Here is a 19040-nt window from a genome sequence, read left to right on the forward strand (position 1 = left end):
TATCCTAAGCCCAAAGGCAATGTAGCCAGTACTTAAGGATGCACATAGCATAGCGGGAGGTTTATTGCAGCAGCATTCCTTGTTACAGGCAAAAAAAAAAAAAAGGCCAAAACGCCCATAGGGGACATTTAAACAATTTATGAAACATCCATTAGAAACACTACACAGCAGACAAAGAGGATGAGTTAATTCTGCTTTGGGCTGCATCTTAAGGAATGAGTTGTATTAGCCAGATAGACAGGTGGGGTTGGGGCGGGGGGGTGAGGGGGCAGGGGGAGGCTGCTGGAAGCAGAGGGACCAGCATATGTAAAGGCAGGGAGTTAAAGGGGAGTGAGGCCAGGGACTGACTGGACGTCGGAGACTTGAATGCTGAATGCCATTTAAGGAGTTTAGATTCTATCCCTAGGGGAGGGTGAATCAGTGACAGATTTTGAGAGAAGGAGCCTGAGGGAGTCAGATTTGCCTTTTAGAGAGAGCCTCTGGGGACAGTTTGGGGATCAGCTTGGAAGGGAGCCAGGTGGGAGGGGTGGAGAGCAGCTGGGAGGGGGGCAGGGGTTCTCCAGATGCAACAGAACTCAGCAGCCAGGCAGAGGGGCTTCAGGAGAGGCCCTGGAGAGGCCCTTCCAGGGATATTTAGGAGGCAGGTCCAAGAGGCCTGGTGACCCTGGGTGGGAGTGGGAGAAAGGGGGAGGGGAGGGGTAGGCAGGGGCCACCAGGGTGGATTTGAGGGCTGCAGAGTGTGGTGTTGGAGTCAGGGCTTCCTGGAGCTGAGATTTTATTTTACTTTTTTTTCTCACTGCTGTTGTTTTCAAAAATTCTGTTTGGATTTTATTATATGATTGATTAAAAACACATTTTTGAAAAAAAGAAGGACAAAGCAGCTTTTAGAGGGATTTTCTTGGAGAGGCAGGAACTGAGAAAGGGCCTGTTGAAGCATTGTTGGGCCCAGCAGTGTCCCAGGCTGTGAGAGGGACAAAGGGCCCCCGAGGCAGGCAGGAAGGCAGGGCAGGAGGGACAGGCGAGGTGGGGCAGGGCGGCAGAGCTGAGCCCTGGCAACCCTTGAGGGGCTCCCTTCCCAGTGCGCCTTCTGTTCCCCCTCCTCATGAACTAATCACATGCTCCCCTATATGTGTGGCTCTGTCAGATGCCTCCTGAGGACAGAGCAGGGTGTCCTTGGGGTGGCCAGTAGAATGGCCAGCTTTGCAGTGATTTAGTAAATAATATTGGACTTATTATTCCCTCTCCTTGAGCATAGAGAATGTGACCCAGCTGGGGCTGGCCTCACAAGGACTCACAAGGACACCTCAACTGGGCCCTGAGGTATAAAGACAATAGCTAAGATAATCTTGGAAAGTATCTTTGAGGGACAGTTTCACATAGGCCAATCAAACAGAACACAGAAGAATTTTCACTCTTATCTCTTTCTATTAGCATTTAGTGAATGGAAAATTTGTTGGACCAATGAAGACCCTCCTTACAGAAACCTGTATCAATGATTGTTAAGAAAGACAATTTAAAACGTAGGATCACAGTTTCTAGCCAAGCTAGGCAAAGCTTTCGATGGTTTTGCCCATTTGTAATGTTAATATATACTGATGGACTTGGGCAGACATGGCTCTAGCAGCATGCTTGTCCATTTTCCCATTCTTGCCTGGTCTGTGATATTCTTTGGTCTTGGGCAGACACGGATGTGGCAGCATGCTTGTCCGTTTTCCCACTGTTGTCTGTTCTGTGATATTTCCTTGGACTCAGGCAGACATGGCTCTGGCAGCATGAGTGTCCGTTTCCCACCTTTGCCTTTTTGAATATACGTCGAATAAAACTTTCTTTTGCTTTACTAGACTTTGTGATGTTTTTCCCCTACAACAGCAGTCAGGTAAATGTGGTATTAACAGTCTGGGCAACTAAACTTGGGTGGGTTACTTACCTTCCCAGTCTTCAGCTTCCTCATCTGTAAAATGAGGACAACTTCTTGTAAAGCTGTGGTGAGAATTATGAGAAAAAGCACGTACAGTGCTTAGCCACACGCAGCCCTCAGGAAATGAAATGTCCCTGGAGGTTGACTCAAGCGAAGTTGACCAGTCTGGTGTGGCAAGCATCCCCAGGCCAGGGGGCTGGGCAGCTGGGGTTAGGGTTGGTGAGGCTGAAAGACACTCACAGGAGGGCCATCTGCTGATGGTGGCCTCCACACTTGAGCCTGGAGTGGCAACTGTGGGGAGTCTGTGTTGAGTAATTCTCTTTGCCCCACAATGACCACAGAATGAGGAAGTTTTACAGGCCAAGGGGGATGTTGGAGCTTGGAGGGCCTGGGCCTGGAAATCATCCATAAAACAGAGAACACCAAGCGCAGAGAGGCTAATTAAGTGACTTGCCTGAGGTCACCCAGCATGGCCAGGATTCTGACCCCAAACAACAATGATAACATTAATAGCCACCATTCACAGGACCCTTACTACATAAGGTGTGTATGCTAAGCTCTGTGTGGATGGTCTCATTCACTCCTGAGGCTAGTGCAGGGACAGGGCTGCAAAGCCCCTGTGGGGAGGAGACAGGAATCAAACTTCTACTGGCCAGTCGTACTGGCCTCCCTCTCTCTCAGCCACTGGGGTATTTAAGAAGTTCTCAGTTGGGGGGGTGAGGTTTGTAGGTGGGGAGCTCTGCTTCTTAGGGAGGGGCTGGATGATCAGGAACATCAGGTGAGGAGGGCCAGCTTCATGGACATATGATTTTTGCAGTCCTATGGGACCCTCAGAAACCCTGGTGGTGTGGTTAAGAGCTATGACAGCTAACCAAAAAGTTGTCAGTTGGAATCCACCAGGCGTTCCTTGGAAACCCTATGGGGCAGTTCTACTCTGTCCTATAGGGTCGCTATGATTTGGAATCGACTTGACAGCCATGGGTTATGGGACCCTCGCTTAGAAGGGCCCCATGCTTGGTGTAACGCTCTGCTGTCACCACCTTGAAATTCTTAATAACGTTTTAACAAGGGGCCCCATATTTTCATTTTGCACTGGGCTCTGCAAATTATGTAGCCTGTCTTGAGACGAAGACTGTTTCTCTGGGAATTTAATACCTATTTGAGCAACACTAAAGGCCAAAAGAGGAAGGTCAAGTTCCCCAGAAGAGAAGCACCTGGCTGTGTGGCTAGGGGTGTCATCCAGGAGTCTGGGGTCAGTTTTAGGGGTGTTGGAGCAGAGAGCTCCTGCAGAGTGACTGGCTCCAGGCTGTGGGAGCCTAGCATGAGGTCTACCTCCCCATTTTCAGACTGGGAAGCAGAGGACCAGAGAGGGCATGAGGCTTGCCCTGGGTGGCCCAGACGGCAGGGCAGAGACTGCCATCCATGCTTCTGGAGTGAGCTGAGTACCACCAGGCATCTGTGACCCAGGAAGGGCTGGCACTGGCCTGGGCCCTACCCCAGCCATGCTTTTGCCCCGGGAAGTGTCAGTCAGCTTCTCTCTCCCATCTGCCTGTGCTCTGATCCCAGGAGTCCTCAGCGCTGAGAATTTTCCCCATGTGCCTCCTTGGCCACTCCTCTGCCGACACTCCCGGGTGCTGCTCACCTCTGGCATTGCCCTTCCTGGTACCCCCTCCCAGGCACCTGCTCTCCCAGCCCTCTGAGGCCTCCAGGCCCCTGCTTACCTCCTACCCTCAGTCTTTCCCATCTATCACCCTCTCTGCTGGCCTGCCTTCTGCGCCATCCCAGCCCCTAGCCTGAGCCCGTTCCTGCGGCCTGCCAGCACCCTGGCTCTCCCTCCGACTGCGTACCTGAGACCTGGGACCTGGGCCTCCTCCTTTGCCACCTCAGGCTGCTCAGCCATGGTGGAGTAACCACTCTGTAACATGCTCGTTTTCACCCCCAGTGTATTAATTTCCTGTTGCTGTAACAAATGACCACAACCTTGGTGGCTTAAACAATAGAAATGTATTCTTTCACAGTTTTGGAGGCCAGAAGTCTGGAATCAAAGTGTCTATAGGGCCATGCTCCTTCCAAAGCCTCAGGGAAGGGGAAGTGGGGCAGGGGGTGGAATCATTTCTGCTCTGCCTGCTTCTGGTGGCCCCAGGCATTCCTGGGCTTGTGGCTGCATCACTGCAATCTCTGCCTCTGTCTTCACATGGCTTCTCCTCTGTGTGTCTCTTGTAAGAACACTTGTCATTGGATGTAGGGCCCACTTGGATAATCCAAGATCCTTAACTTAATCACATCTGCAAAGACTTTGTCCAGATGAGGTCACATTAACAGGTTCCAGGTGTTAAGACCTAGACTTATCTTTCTGAGGGCCACTGTCACTGTTCAACCCATCACACCCCGTGAGGCCTGGGGTCCTCCTTGGCCTCTTCCGGGTCAGCCTCCACACATTCTCTACTCCCACTCCTGGCACCTCCCCTGCCTCAAGCATTAGAGAGAAAATCACCAGATGTCCTTTCCAACTGCCCTTGGAGCCCCACCCTTTTGTCTTCTGTGAGACCTGCTCCAACCAGTCTCCCCTCCCAGGCTTCCTCCTCTCCCACCTGACACCTGTCCAGGACTGCCTGCTTTGAAAGCCCAGGCTGGGCCTCTCCACTCAGCCCTCCACTGCCCCACCTCCCCGAGCTCTCAGCCTCATTTGCGGACCTCCTCAGTAGCACCTGCCCCTACTGACCTCTCTCACTCCTCTAATTCTCTCCCAACCCAGCTTCCATGACCCCACCCTCCCTGCTCGCCTCCATCTCTCTGCCTTGAATGCGTGTCCCTTCCAATCTGGCCTGGGCATGGGCTCCCCTCTTCTCCCATCACAGGGGCATCCTGCTCCCTCCCATGGACTCCCTGGGCACCATCCTCCACCTCCACCCATGGCCTGGGATGTCCTGCCCGGCTCCCATCCATAGAACAAGATTCATTGTCTCTCCACCCCCAGTTGTTTAAAATCCTTCAGTACTCCACATTGCTAAGGTCAAATGCCACGTAAAGCATCGTACTGCCTCTCCAGGCTCATCTCCCACTATTGGTGCACCTGCAGTTCTCTGGAGGTGGGGGGCCCCCTTTGCCTCTCCAGTCACCTCTCCCCAGGGGATGGTTTCCCTCAGAAAGGGAAGCTGGCAGGCAGGCAGGGAACCCACACTGAGTCTAGTCATACCATGGGGGCAGGAATGGAGTCTGCATGCTTAGCACAGAGCCTGGTATCTGGCAGATGGTCAATGACAAAGGCTGAGGGCATGGTTGAGGGGCTTGACTTGGGTGGGTCTGCTTCCCAGGGGGTCCCTCAACCTGTTGCATTCCTGGGATTTCTCCTCTTCAGAGCCCTCAGGGGGCTATGGGGCCTCCTGCCCAGCTGGGCCATATTGCTCCAGGGCCCCTGAAGAGGGCCACTTGCCCTTAGTCCAGGTCACAGGAGAGTGATCTATCCCCCACCAGTGCTCAGATCTGCACAAAACATGACCCCCGAGGATTGACTGTCCGTAGAAGCTAGACCACAAGTCTACTGGGCTTCTGGGGCGCCTGGGGTCTGCACCTGGCCAGAGGATACAGGCAAGTGTTAGGCCAGATCCCATGTCAGACACTGGTACCTTTTTTGGGGAGTGTGGAGGAGTAGTTAAGGGTCAGGCTTTGCATCCTGGCTTATTAACTGGGATATTTATTAGCTGAGTGACCTTGTACAAGTAACATAACCTTTCTGTGTCTCAGTTTCCTCATCTGCGGATAGCAGTAATACTTTGCTTTAGGAAGTTGTCATGAGGATTAAAGAGAGAGAATACACAAAGCCTTGGCAGGCAGTAAGGGCTCAATACATGTTGTTGTTGTTAGGTACCCAGAGCCACTAGGTAGGTTCAAACTGCCAACATTTTGGCTAGTAGCTGAGTGCTTAACCATTTGTACCACCAGGGTTCCTTCAATACTTGTTGGAAAAAAAAAAAAAAAAAAAACATTGCCATTGAGTCAATTCCGACTCATAGTGACCCTGTAGGACAGAGTAGAACTGCTCCGTAGAGTTTCCAAGGAGCGCCTGGTGGATTTGAACTGCTGACCTTCTGGTTAGCAACCATAGCTCCTAACCACTATGCCCCCAGGGTTTCCCAATACTTGTTAGCCATTTTAAAACTATTATTATTGTTATAGACAGCCCTAGACTTCCAGTCTCTGGCTCTGATTGCCCCTCCCTTCATCTCTAACCCTGAGCCTCCTGCCGCTCTTTGGGTGGCCCAAGACCCCAGGGCTCAGTGGTTTATTGGTAGAAATGTTTAACAACTAGGGGTGGGGTGGCAGGGTAGGAGGGATTATCCCTGATTTGTAGCATTTGCTGATTGCCATAGTGTAAATAATCCCATCATGTCCTATTTCAAGCTACCAATGGGAAGCCACAGAAGGCAGAGTTGGGAAGGGATGTGCACTGTTATATAGCATCTCACTTCACCATACAGATACAATAGGCATAAATAACCTCACAAGCATAAATAATAGTAAAATATGGTAAAATAATTAAGAAGTGATGGGTTTTGCATATTACGTTTGTTTTTAATATACTTTATTTAATTGTAAGTATATATAATTTTTAGTAAATGGCTATGTTTAACAACTGGCTCAAAAAAATTTTGAAATTTTAACAATTGGCTCTCCCAAGCCAGTACAGGCTGGCTTCAATATACCCCTGAGACTGCCCCTTACCCACTCCTGTGGGAGACAAAGGATCGAGCTGAGAACCATGGGGCTTGGCATCTGCCCACCTTCTCTTCACCCCAGACTGACTCTTCGAATAAGGGGGAGCTATCTCTGGAGGAGGGAGCCCTGGTGGCACAGTGGTTAAGCACTCAGCTGTAACTGAAATGTCAGCGGTTTGAACCTGCCAGCCGCTCTTGGGGAGAAAGATCTGGCAGTCTGCTTCCATAAAGATTTATAGCCTTAGAAACCCTATGGGCAGTTCTAGTCTGTCCTATAGGGTCACTATGAGCTGGAACCAACTCAAGGGCAATGGGTTTGGGTTTGGATCTCCAGAGTTCCATATACCATGTTTAGAGGGGGCTGACTCTGGAGTTCTACATGTAGCCTATGATACATACCTGGGACCCCCACTCCTGGACCCTTGGCCTGCCATTCAAGTTCCACTCAAGGATAAAAAGCACAGGCTTTAGACTTAGGCACCAAAACCGCCAGTTGCCATTGAATCAATTCCGACTCAGGGCAACTACATGCGTGTCAGAGGAGAACTGTGCTCCATAGGTTTTTTTGTTTTTGTATTAATTTTTTTTTTTTACTTTAGGTGAAAGTTTACAGTGGAAATTGGTCTCTCATTCAAAAATTTAAACGCAAATTGTTTTGTTTGTTGCAATCCCTGCTATGTGTCAGCACTCTCCGCCTTTCCCTTTCCACCCCGGGTTCCTCGTGTCTCTTCATCCAGTTTTCCTGTCCCTTCCTGCCTTCTCCTCTTTGCTTTTGGCAGGTGTCGCCCATTTGGTCTGGTATACTTGATTGAACTAAGAAGCACGTGCCTCTCGTGTTATTGTTTGTTTTATAGACCTGTCTGAAAGGTAGACTTCAGGAGTGGCTTCAGTTCTGAGTTAGCAGGGTGTCCGGGGGCCATAGTCTCTAGGGTTCCTCCACTCTCTGTCAGACCAGTTAAGTCTGGTCTTTCTTTTGTGTGAATCTGAATTTTGTTCAACATTTTTCTCCCGCTCTATCTGAGACCCTCTATTGTGATCCCTGTCAGAGCTGTCTGTGGTGGTAGCCAGGCGCCATCTCGTTCTTCTGGGCTCAAGCTGGTGGAGGCTGTGGCTCATTAGTCCTTTAGACTAATATTTTCCTCGTGTCTTTGGCTTTCTTCATTCTCCTTTGCTTTGGATGGGATGGGACCAATAGATGTATCTTAGATGGCTGCTCACAAGCTTTTAAGACCCCAGACACTACTCACCAAAGTAGGATGTAGAACATTTTATGGACTATGTTATGCCAATTGACCTAGATGTCCCCCGAGATCGTGGTCCCCAGCCCTCGGCCCCAGTAATTCGGTCCCTCAGGGTGTTTGGATGTGTCTAGGTTTTGTGTCTAGGTTTTTTTGAACATTTTATTGTTGTTTAGGTGAAAGTTTACAGAGCAAATTAGTTTCCCATTCAACAATTTATACACAGCTTGTTTCGTGACATTGGTTGCAAACTCCATAGTGTTTCCAATGGCTGATTTTTTGGAAGCAGATCACCAGACCTTTCTTCCTAGGCACCTCTGGATGGACTCAAACCTCCAGTCTTTTGGTTAGCAGCCAAGAGCATCAACCACTTGCACCACCCAGGGACTCTGGATTCAGACACACCTGGTTTGAATTCAGAATCTACTCTTTAATAGTTGTGTGACCATCAGCAAGTACTTAATCCCAAAGAGTCTCATTTCCTCATCTGTAAAATAGGGATAAGAATTTTATTAGAATTCTATTCAAATAGAGTTGGTTTGTTACAAAAACAGCTTTATTGAGGTATAATTGATAATACAATAATTGCACATATTTAAAGTGTACAAGTTTTGATATGTATATATTCATAAAACCATCTCCACAATTAAGATAACATCTTTCACTAAAAAAATTCTGTGTCCCTTTGTAATCCCTCCCTCTTGTCTCCCTCTTCCCCCACCCAGTTCCCAGGCGGCCACTGATCTGCTTTCAGTCATTGTAGATTAGTTTGCATTTTCTAGAATTTTCTGTAAACAGAATTGCACATTGTATACTCCATTTTGTTTGGCTTCTTTCACTTGTAGAATTGTTTTGAGGATTAACTGAGCTCATCCATGTAAAAGTCCTAGGTGCAAGCACTCAAAATCCCCGAGCTGCTGTGTCAGTTAGCTGAGGCTCAGTGATGCTGCAGTAACAAACAGCCCCAAAATCTTAGCACCTCACAACACAGTTTACTTCTTGCTCATACCACATGTCTGTCATGGGTTGGCTGCAGCTCTGTGCCAGGTGGTCTTCACTCAAAGACCCAGGTTGAAGGAGCAGCCCCTACCTGGGTCACTGCTGGTCTTCTGGCAATGGAAAAGCAAATACAGTAGAGCCTTGTTTTTTAAAGTTTCTTCTTAGAAGTGGCACGTCTCACATGCTCACATGCCATTAGCCAAAACTGATGTCGATGGTACGGACAGTATAATGCTCCCCAAGGGAGAGGCCAGGAGTCTTTCAAACAGTAATATCGTCAACCACATGTGATTTCACTATTACTGTTGTTGTTATTACTCAGTTCCTCCTATGAGCTGGAGAGCCCGCCAAGGACTTCCCACACATTATCCTGGTTCTCTTGGCCCCATCACCGGGCAGAGCTGACTCCTCTCCATGGGCCAGAGTCCTCCCATTCACCACCTCCCACCAAGTGGGGGCGGTTCATTGTTTTGGAAGCCTAGGAGCTAGCTAAGCCCCACCCCCCAGCTCCACTTCTCTGTCCTTGGCCATGGCCCACTCAGTGCATCCCCTGACTCCTCCTCTCAGCCTTCCCACTGGGCCCCACGGTCTGTGTGCTTTCCTAATTGGAGCTTCTCTTCTGGACGAGCTGCCTAAACTGAGCAGCCTCCCTCTACACTAGGCTTTCTCCATAGACATGGCTTTCCACGCCTCTTGTCCCTCTCCCAGGCCTTCCATGAGTGATCCACCTCCACAAGCTTTTCCTCTACCTCTCTGCCACTGTGGCTCAGTCTCTTCTTCTCAAACTTAACTCCAGGTCTTCCCCTATCTCTCCACGAAGAGTAAAAAGAGTAAAAAGCAGGAGTCCCCAAATGTGCTCAGTGCTCCTGTACTTACGCCATCAGTTCTGTCTACTGTCAAGATGCAGAAGGCTGAAAACACGTGCACCCATCTCTTTCAGCCTTGGGAGGATGGTGGAGGGGGCATAGGAGGGGGTGGGGGGGGCAGAGAGAATAACCAGTGACAAGGAGGATAGTAACAAGCATAATAAACCATTCCCATTGAGTCGATCCTGACTTACAGTAACCCCAGAGAGTAGAACTGCGCTCCATAGGGTTTTTTTTTTTTTTCTCATTTAACAATTTTTATATAAATTGTTCCGTGACATTGGTTACAATTTTCACAATGTGTCAGCATTCTCATTATTTCCATTCTGTTTGTTCTGTTTCCACTGATCTAGCTTCCCTACCCCTTCTTGCCTTCTCATCTTTGCTTCTGGGTAAATATTAACCATTTGTTCTCATATAGTTGATTATTTAAGGGAGCATATTGCTCATGGGTGATGTTGTTTATTTATTTTGGCTTTAACAAATAGACATTTATCTTCTCACAGTCCAGTAGGCTACAAGTCCAAACTCAGGGCATCAGCTCCAGGGGAATGCTTTCTCGGTTGGCTATGGAGGAAGGTCCATGACATCAGTCTTCCCTTGGTCTGGGAGCTTCTCTGCGCAGGAACCTCAGGTCCAAAGGACGTGCTCTGCTCCCGGCACTGCTTTCTTGGTGGTATGAGGTTCCCTTGATGTTGTTTATTTTATAAGCCAATCTGTTATTTGGCTGAAAGGTGACCTCCAGAAATAGCTTCAGTTCCAAGTTCGAAGAGTATCTTAGGGCAATAGTCTAGGGGTAGGGGGGCATAGAATTTTTAATGGCTGATATTTTGGCAGTAGATCTTCAGGTCTTTCTTTCAAGGTGCCTCTGGGTGAACTTGAACCTCCAGCCTTTCAGTTAGTAGCCAAGTGCTTAACCCGTTTGCACCACCCAGGGACTCCAAATTCATATTTAGCTCCTCCTGTGTGCCATGCACTATCCCATGTGCTTCACATAGATTTTTTTTTTTAGACCCATGTTATTTTTTTTTATTGACGTATAACACGCCAAGAGAAAAAAAATCGTAAGAACTCAATGAAGGTTCACAAAGTGACCACAGAGGTGAAACCACCATCCAGGTCATGAAAGTGGAATGACCAGCACCCCTGAGGTCCTTGCTTGTGCCCCTGTCTAGAACCCTCTAGGAGGGCACCTGCAATCCTGACTTCTCATAGCATGTAAGATGCATTTTGCCTGTTATCAAAGTGCAAATACATGAAATTATACAGTGTGTACGCTCTTGTGCCTGACCTCTTATGCTTAACATTTCGCTTGTGAGATTTATCCAAGTTGTTACGTGTACTTGTAGTTCGATGTTTCTCAGGGCTAGTATGCCGCTGTATTTACCTATTTATGTGTTCTGTGATTGATGGGCATTCGGGTAGTTTTCAGTTTGGGGCGATTACACATAGTGCTGCTGTGAACATTTTTGTCCATGTCTTTTGGTGGACACACACTCCTTTGGCATTGCTTCATCAACGAAGCAAGCAGAAGTTAGTGGATACTGCCAATTTTTCAGATTTCCCACCAGCTGTGCATGGAGCTCTGGATTAACTCTCAATCCTCAGGACCACCCTCTGTGTGCGATGTCATGGACAGCTGCCCTCTGTCTCTTCCTCACTGGGGCAAGCCCCCATGGTGTGATGGTCTGGCCAGCCTCCCTCGATTTCCTGTCCCTGCCTCCTGGCTGTAAGGCACTGCCCTGAGACCTGAGCTCCATAATTAGAGGTGCCCCCTAGGAGTTTGTCGCTTCAGGGACGGTCAGCAGGGTCCATGTCCCTGAGGGTCCACTGTTGGTAGGGTGACAGCTGTATTCCAGTTGGATTTTTTCCCGTGTTCTGGGCTTTCCACCTTCCCTTTGAGTCTGTGAGAACTTTTCCATATCCCTTTGTTGTTGTTGTTGTTGTTAGTGGCCATCATGTTAGCCCCCGACTCACGGCAACCCTATCAACAATGGGATTGGACCATTGTGACCTATAGGGTTTTCACTGGCTGTGACCTCCAGGGAGGGCCTGGCAGGGAGGGCCCGCCTGAGGCTGCCAGCCTGTAGCCAGGCTCAGGCAGTGATGCCAGGCAGTGTCACTGTACCTTGCCTGTTTGGTACAGAGTTTGGACCTAGGGACTTCCTTCTAACCTCTTACTATCACAGTGCACTTTAAACAGTTGATGGCTTGGTTGGCAATTCCTGGGGCTGGGGTGGGGCCCAACTGGTGGAGAAGAAGAGGCAGAGAGAGGCTGGGAAACTTAGGGGTGGGAATCTCTGCAGAAAGTTCTCCCAAAGAGCAGGGTCCAGCTTCTGAATGGGAGCTGCCTCTTTGTGAGGGAGTGGGTCCAGTGACATGAAGGAAGTTCAGGAAAAGCTGGCTTAGCAGTTGACAGTCCAAATCCCAGCTTGCCTCAGTTAGATAAGCACTTCCCTAGCAAGAAAGGATTACTTTCCAGGGTGAGTAGCCTGCAGCTACTCAGGCCAGGGAGACCAAGGCAAGAGCCAGGCCTGCAGCCAGCTTGGGAGCCACTCTGAGGGCTAGAGAGGGGTCAAAGGAAGGGCATCCAGTGCCAAGTGCTCGGGACCCAGAGGCTGGAAAAAACCATCACTTCCAGGTTGCCAGAGAAAAGGTGGTGATCTTTTGTAGTAGGAAATGCCCTGGGTTTCTGGCCATCTCTTGGCCTCCAGTTTCACTGCTAGCTTGTGAGGGTCCAGAGATGGTGAGAAGGCACCCTGTCCCTCCCAGCTCAGGGCCTGAGCTGACGTACCAAGCCTCACCCAGGCCATCAGAAGACTGAACTGCAGCAACCCCAGATGTGGCAGCCTCCTGGGTTCTCCCCTCTGTTGCCCTGGGTGACAGGGCAGGGGTCCTGGTGGCAGAGATGACATGTAGCAGTAACACCCTCCAACCTCTATTTGGCACCTCCACTCTGACTGATCAATGCCTGAGCCATGTGCTGTTGTTAGGTGCCATCTAGTCGGTTCCGATTCATGCAACCCTATGTACAACAGAACGAAACACTGCCTGCTCCTGCACCATCTTCACAATCACCGTTATTCTTGAGCCCACTGTTACAGCCACTGCCATGCCAGTTATTAAATATTTTGAATATCACCTTAGTCTGGGGAGGCCCATGGACCCCAGCTTTTGAAAAGTTTTACTGTACCTCATCTAATGGCTTTGCAGAGGGAGATGCACTCTCAGCAATGCAGAAGCCAGCCTTCAGCTTGCCCCTCTTGAAGTTGTGGCCAAGTCCTGGGAGGGGGGTCACCCTTGTTCCCAGGGGGTCAGGCTGATGTCGGAGCTGAGCAAAAACGTTAAGGTCTGCTCTCAAGAAAGCCAGAGACCCCATTTTTCATGGGAAGTGAAGACTCCCTAAAACGCCCTCAACTCTCATCCAGGTCTGGCTGGTCAGAGCCCAGAGACCTTCACCCCAGTCCTCACCAAACGCTGATTCCTCCCACTGTGCCAGCTAGGACCCTACTGACTCCCAGGGCAGGAAGGTCCAGGCTCCCTTCCCCTCTGTCTCTGCTTCCGATCCTAACAATCACAAATTTGCTCTTTCATGTCTTCAAACCCTTCTCATCTTAAGAGAAGCTTCGCTTGCTGCAGACCCCACCACTTGCCCTGCAGCTTTGTTTCCACTGCCCGCCTTCACTTTCCCCTCCCTCTTCTGCAAGGACTTGAACACCAGATACTGCCTTCTCTCTCCTTCCCATCACCACCAAACTTCTCCTGATTTACTGCACCTACCTCCTCAACTCCTACTCCCTCTGCAAAAATACTAACGACAACAGCAGCCAGTGTTGACTGAGCCCTTTGTGGTCTACATCAGTGACTCATTAATCTTCACAATAACCCATGAGGTGGGAACTATTGCTACCACCTTTTATGGATGAGGAAACTGAGAGAGGTTAACTCATTTTCCAAAGGTTCTGTTACAGAGTTGGAATTGGGATCCACATTCTTACACAACTGCCTTGCACTTTGGACCCTGTCCCCACCACTGGGCCAGATCCACCTCTTCAAAGTTCTCTAACTTCACCGGTTCACTTGGGGGCCTTGGCTGGGGCAACTGCAAACCCAAGAAAAGAGGTTCTCTCTCCACAGTCCTCCCCAAAATGAATTCAAAGTCTTCCCTTGACTTGAAGTCACTCCACTGCCCAGACTCTCCTCTCCCTTCCCCTGCCCACAGGCTGTCCTCAACCCTCTCTCATTCCTTGGCCACACTGCTTCTCCTCACAGATTAAACCATTATCTCTGTGTGATCAACTCTATCATTTCCACTCTGGCCCACTCACAAGCTCCCAGTTGGCTGTGGATATCTGCCCTCAGATACTCCTAGGCAACTCAATCCTACCATGTCCACAGCCAAACTCCTCCTCTCTCAAATTCTACCACCACCAGCTCTCCAGCCCCTTAGGCTCCATCCCTCACCCTCCACAGGCCACTACCTGGTCCCTCCCCACTTTCAGCTTCCAATGCCATTATCCTGGTTCAAGTTCTCCTTCCAAAGGGCTGAGCACAGGGCCCTGGAGAGCATATGCTATGAGTTACTGTAAGAAGGAATTACTGTTTGCCTCAACCACTCACTTGTTCAATAGTGATTTATTGAGCTATTTGTACCAGGTACTGTGCATAGCAGCTGGGGATACAGCACTGAACAAGAGACAAATTGCTTGCCCTCAAGGAGCTTACATCCTAGGAGGGGGAAACAGACAATAATTTAAACAAATAAATAAATATACAGTATGTCAGAATGCTATAGAAAAGGTAAGGCTGAGTAAGGAAGATAGGTGGCGCTAGGGTGGGGGTTGCTCTTTCACATGGGATGGTCTGGGAGGCCTTGTCTATAAGCCCCTCTTTCCCAACGAGGACGGCATGACTGCAGTGGGCTGAAGCCAACCAAGGCCAAATAGAACACAACTAACACATCCAGGAAGATACATTCTCAGTCTTGCGAATAAAAATTCAGAGACTTCATTTTTAATCTCTTTAAACTGGAAACACTGGTTGCTACCAGGAATGGGAACTCAGAGGTTGGGGGAACAGGATGGGAGTCTTCTGCTAAAAAGCCTTCTGTAATCTTGAATTTTGAGATACATAAATGTATTTCCTATTTAAAACATTAATTTATTAAAATAGAAAAGAATTTACATAGTCTTCTGGAAGGGACTGGTCATTTTCATGGAGCTACCTCCCTAAAGGGGCCTGCTTTCAAATCTGCCAACTTCTGCCAGAATCCTGCAGATGCAGAACCCTCCAGTGCTCCCAAGAGGGCAGAGTCTCAACCTTGAGGACAGCAATTAACAACCTTATTTGAGCATCCACCACATGCTGGTGTCCCAGTGTGTGTGGACACCAGGCTAACAGTGACCACACAGAGACAGGCGCCCTCTTAGTGGCAGGGCAGAGGACTTGGGATATGGACAGTTAGGGTGTTGGCTAGGAGCCCACAAACACCTCTGCGTCTGTCTTATTCTTACGTGGCTCTCCATCTTGGCTATGGTTGAGCTTGGACTTAGGCCCTACTCCTGATCTGGATCTTCAGGGACCACTCACTGCTGCATCCCATTGGAAAGCCATAGGTAGATGGCCCAAGTTAAGTTTAGCCAGCAGCCTGGCTTTAGCCATGCTCCCCTGGTTTCTTTCCTAGTGAAGCTGGGGCCAGAGAGGGCTTTGCTAGGTGGCTCCATGGTGTTGGGGAGGGAGGGCTGGCTCTGTATGTGGCGAAGGCCTGAATAAGCAGGTGCTTGAGAGGACTGGGAGATAGGACATCCTGACCTAATCCTCAATGTGATGAGCACAGGGCTATGGCCAAGGAAGATGGGCTGTTTAGGCGCTTGCCCATCAGGGCATGATGATGCGGTCAGCTGGGGGTGGGAAATGGTTATTGTTCTTTAAATATTCCATATATCACTAAGTCACTAACGCCAGTCTCCACAAATTCAGGCTGCCAGGCAGAACCCCATATCTCAGCAGTCTGATCAGGTAGAGATCCTCAGCAGAGACAGAGTAGGAAGCAGGGCCTCCTTTCCTTCTCTCAATCTCGAGTGCCCAGAACTGAGCTTGGCCCTCAACAGCAACAGACACTTAGAAACTGCATAATGAATGAATTTCAGATTTTCACTCGCGGAGAGAACGCTGAACACTCAGTATTCTATACCACCTCAGGTGCAAACCAGCCAGGGCCAAGGACTCCCAAAGGAAATTCAAACCCAGCCCATTTTCATCACTCACATCTCTCAGCAGCAAAACCTGTACCTTCTTCATAAAAGGCTGACAAAGATTTCTTCTTAATCCATTAAAAACAAAGATTATTATGGCTTTGCTGATAGCAAGCAAGAAAGCTAGCTGGATTAGCAGGCAACTTCAAGTAGTTAATGAACAATTATTATGGCCTGTCCAAAGGGATCAGGTACTCATAAAAAAAAAAAAAAAAACTAGGCTAAAGTTTTATGCCATTTTAAGAGGCATGTGAGGGGTGCTGTCCGGATACTGTTGGAATCTACAGGGCCAGTCAATGGTTTCTGGAACCACTGGTTTCTGGCAGGCTAAACATCTGAAATTAAGGCTATCCCAGGAAAGCCAGGACATGTAACTGCTCTGCAGTAATGCACTAAGCTACAAAACAAACGAACTCAGGAAAAATGACTTGGTTACAGCTTTGTGACCCTTAACACAACACTCAGCACCCTGGGCTTTGGTTTCCCAGTCAGTTAAGACAGGGCCATAGAGTATCCCTCCAGCTCCTACCACTCTGTGATGCTGGCTATCTTCAAAACCATGCCTGTTTCATTGTTTTCGAGAAGTTACTTAACCTCTTTGAGACTCAGTTCTCTTATCTGTAAAAAACAGGATGATAAAATTGGGAGAGGCAATCCTGAGCAGTGGAAAAAAAATGGACTTTGGAGTCAGTCAAGCAGACAGCCTCAAATCTTTCTTCATTTGCAAAATGGGGACAGTAATATTTGTTTTAAGGATTAAACAAAATAAAGTGCATGGAAAGACTTGCTCATGCCACCTTACAGTAAGTGCAAAATAAACACTGGTTTTCTTTGTTTCCATTTCACTTTCAGCAAATGTGAGAGAGAGGGGTGCAAATGTGTTGAAATACCTACCAAAAAAAGAAAAGTAAATCCTTTATAAGAGTGAAATTGGGGGCTTTGATATCAGATCTCTTCACCTACATTTTCTTACTCTAACACAAGAGGCTTACCTCTGATCAACACTGCCCCATCGCTAAACTTATCAGACAGGTACTGGAAGATTGAGGACAAGAGGCTGCAGGGGGAAACAGGCATGAACTATAGGACACACAGCTCAAAAATGGAAAAAGATGTGTCCCCCACCCACACGGGTCATCTTGTTGGGCACCATTTCAGACCTGCTCTGTAGCAGCATTAGGAGGCCGAGTGAAGAATCTGGGTTCTGGGCAGCTGGCACGAGAGGTCCCCAGGTTGGGAAACTTCAGTGTGAAGGTGCAGTCAGCCCCCTTATTTCAAGGCAACTCAACACCATACCTGAGACCTGCCCTAGGAAGCAGTGTGGAAGCAAGAGGCCCTACTCCAAGGAGCAATTTTTAGCTCTAAATCAACTACAGGAAGAAAGACTTTTTTACCATCATAAACACTGACAGGTTTCCAAGGCTCTGGGAGAATGTCACCTGAGAGGAACAGGGCATGCCCACAAGCAGAGCTCAGGGAGGACCCTTCGCACACTGGGGAAAAGATGCAGTGCCACTACCAGTCTCAGCCAGCATGCTTCCCAGGCCCGACCTTCCCCGTGCCAGGCCCAGAATGGCTGATCCCAGCTCTGGCTCTCACATTCCAGGAACCTCTCAGGAGTGGGCAGTGGGTTTCCGGTATGATGGAGACTCATTATTCATAACACAGCAACTGAACCTTCCGCTCTGCATGAGGAGAATGTATTTTAAACCTGGAAAAAGTCATAATCTGAGACGTTCCACATGTTGTCAGCTTTACCTCTATAGCAGACATATGGCCTCTCGATTTTGAAGGAAGAACCTCTGGCTGTGCTGAGAGATGGCTGTGTGTGGGGGGGTGGGTGGGTAGGGGTGGGGTTACTCTATTAGCAGAAATGTGGTGGGTACGCACCCAGGTTCATGATTTGGACACGTGTGAAAACAGAGCTGGGACTATGCCAGTGGGGGAAACATATTCTGCAGGAGGTGGTAACCAGAAAGCTTGGCTATCCAAAAGGATTCTGGGTATAACAACCCTAGAAAGCCAGCAGGTGACTGGTTTTCGTAACATTCAGCCCTTGCTTGCTAAACACCACACCCTCAAATCTGAAGTGTCAGCCCTTTTCTACCTATGGCATCTGGCCAGCAACAGGAAAGGCTACAGGACCTCAGAAGCTCTGTGGTGCTAAGGGTGAAGACTCCAGTCAGAGAATGTGCAATATCCTAGTGGTGGGGTTCTAAGAAACAAGTGGGCCTGCTCAACAGTCACCAACCCTTGGGAATGGCTGCATGCGGGAGATAAGGGGTGCAGGTGGCTTGGGCGCTGTCACTGCCCACCAGGAAGTTGAGGCCTCTTCTTTCATCTGAAGTGGCCATAGGCATCAGAGAAGGGCACGGCTGCACAGTGAGAACAGACTGTCAACCCTTCCCCACTGCATGCCAAATGCTCTCCCCAAACAGAAGGGTAGAAAGGGCCAGGGTCCTGAGGTTTGACTCTTCTAAGGCTCAAAATGGGTTTTCTTTCAGGATTGCTTGGCTTTGCTTATTTTCAGGATTCCAGTTCAGCCCAAGCCTCAACCCTCAGACAAACTGGGACAGGTTGGGGACTTTGATGTTGAGATCGCCAATGTTGATGTTCCGAGGGATCTCAGGCAGATTGATGTTTTTCACAGCAGACACAGCCCGGGCAGGGGCTGCTGAGAGGCCACCCTGGGTAGAAACGAGAGGCAGGTATGAGACAAATTCTCAGTGTCACCTGCTTACTACTTGAGAAAAGCAGGGGAAAGTAGCCTAGAAAAAGTCCAAACTGAGCACATGCAATCAGATTTTGATTTCTCCTCATTCCTCAAAGATAGGCAGACAAAGCAGTAAAGATAACGACAAAGGTACAGACAAAGCAGACTTTAGGTTAAAGGGGACTATGGTAAAGCAAACCTGTTGCCATTGAGTTGACTCCGACTCATAGCAACCCTGTAGAACAGAGTAGAACTGCCCCATAGGGTTTCCAAGGCTGTAATCTTTACAGAAGCAGACTGCCACATCTTTCTCCTGCAGAGCGGCTGGTGGATTCAA

The 19040-nt window shown here is 48.9% G+C and overlaps 1 protein-coding gene across 2 annotated transcripts in view; it reads right to left on the minus strand.

Moving 5' to 3' along the window:
* Positions 1-17827: 17827 nt before the first annotated feature.
* The window catches only part of AP3S2 (adaptor related protein complex 3 subunit sigma 2), a 53797-nt gene continuing 52584 nt past the window's right edge, over positions 17828-19040 (minus strand). The window contains exon 6 of one of the 2 annotated variants that reach the window (XM_004370629.3): positions 17828-18677. In XM_004370629.3, coding sequence (XP_004370686.1) covers positions 18549-18677 — 129 coding nt within the window. In that variant the 3' untranslated portion in view covers positions 17828-18548. The remainder of the gene's footprint in view (positions 18678-19040) is intronic. The other variant, XM_023725941.1, reaches the window with a different exon arrangement.

This window comes from Trichechus manatus, unplaced genomic scaffold, assembly GCF_000243295.1.
Source record: "Trichechus manatus latirostris isolate Lorelei unplaced genomic scaffold, TriManLat1.0 scaffold00009, whole genome shotgun sequence".
In the NCBI taxonomy this organism is placed as follows: domain Eukaryota; kingdom Metazoa; phylum Chordata; class Mammalia; order Sirenia; family Trichechidae; genus Trichechus; species Trichechus manatus.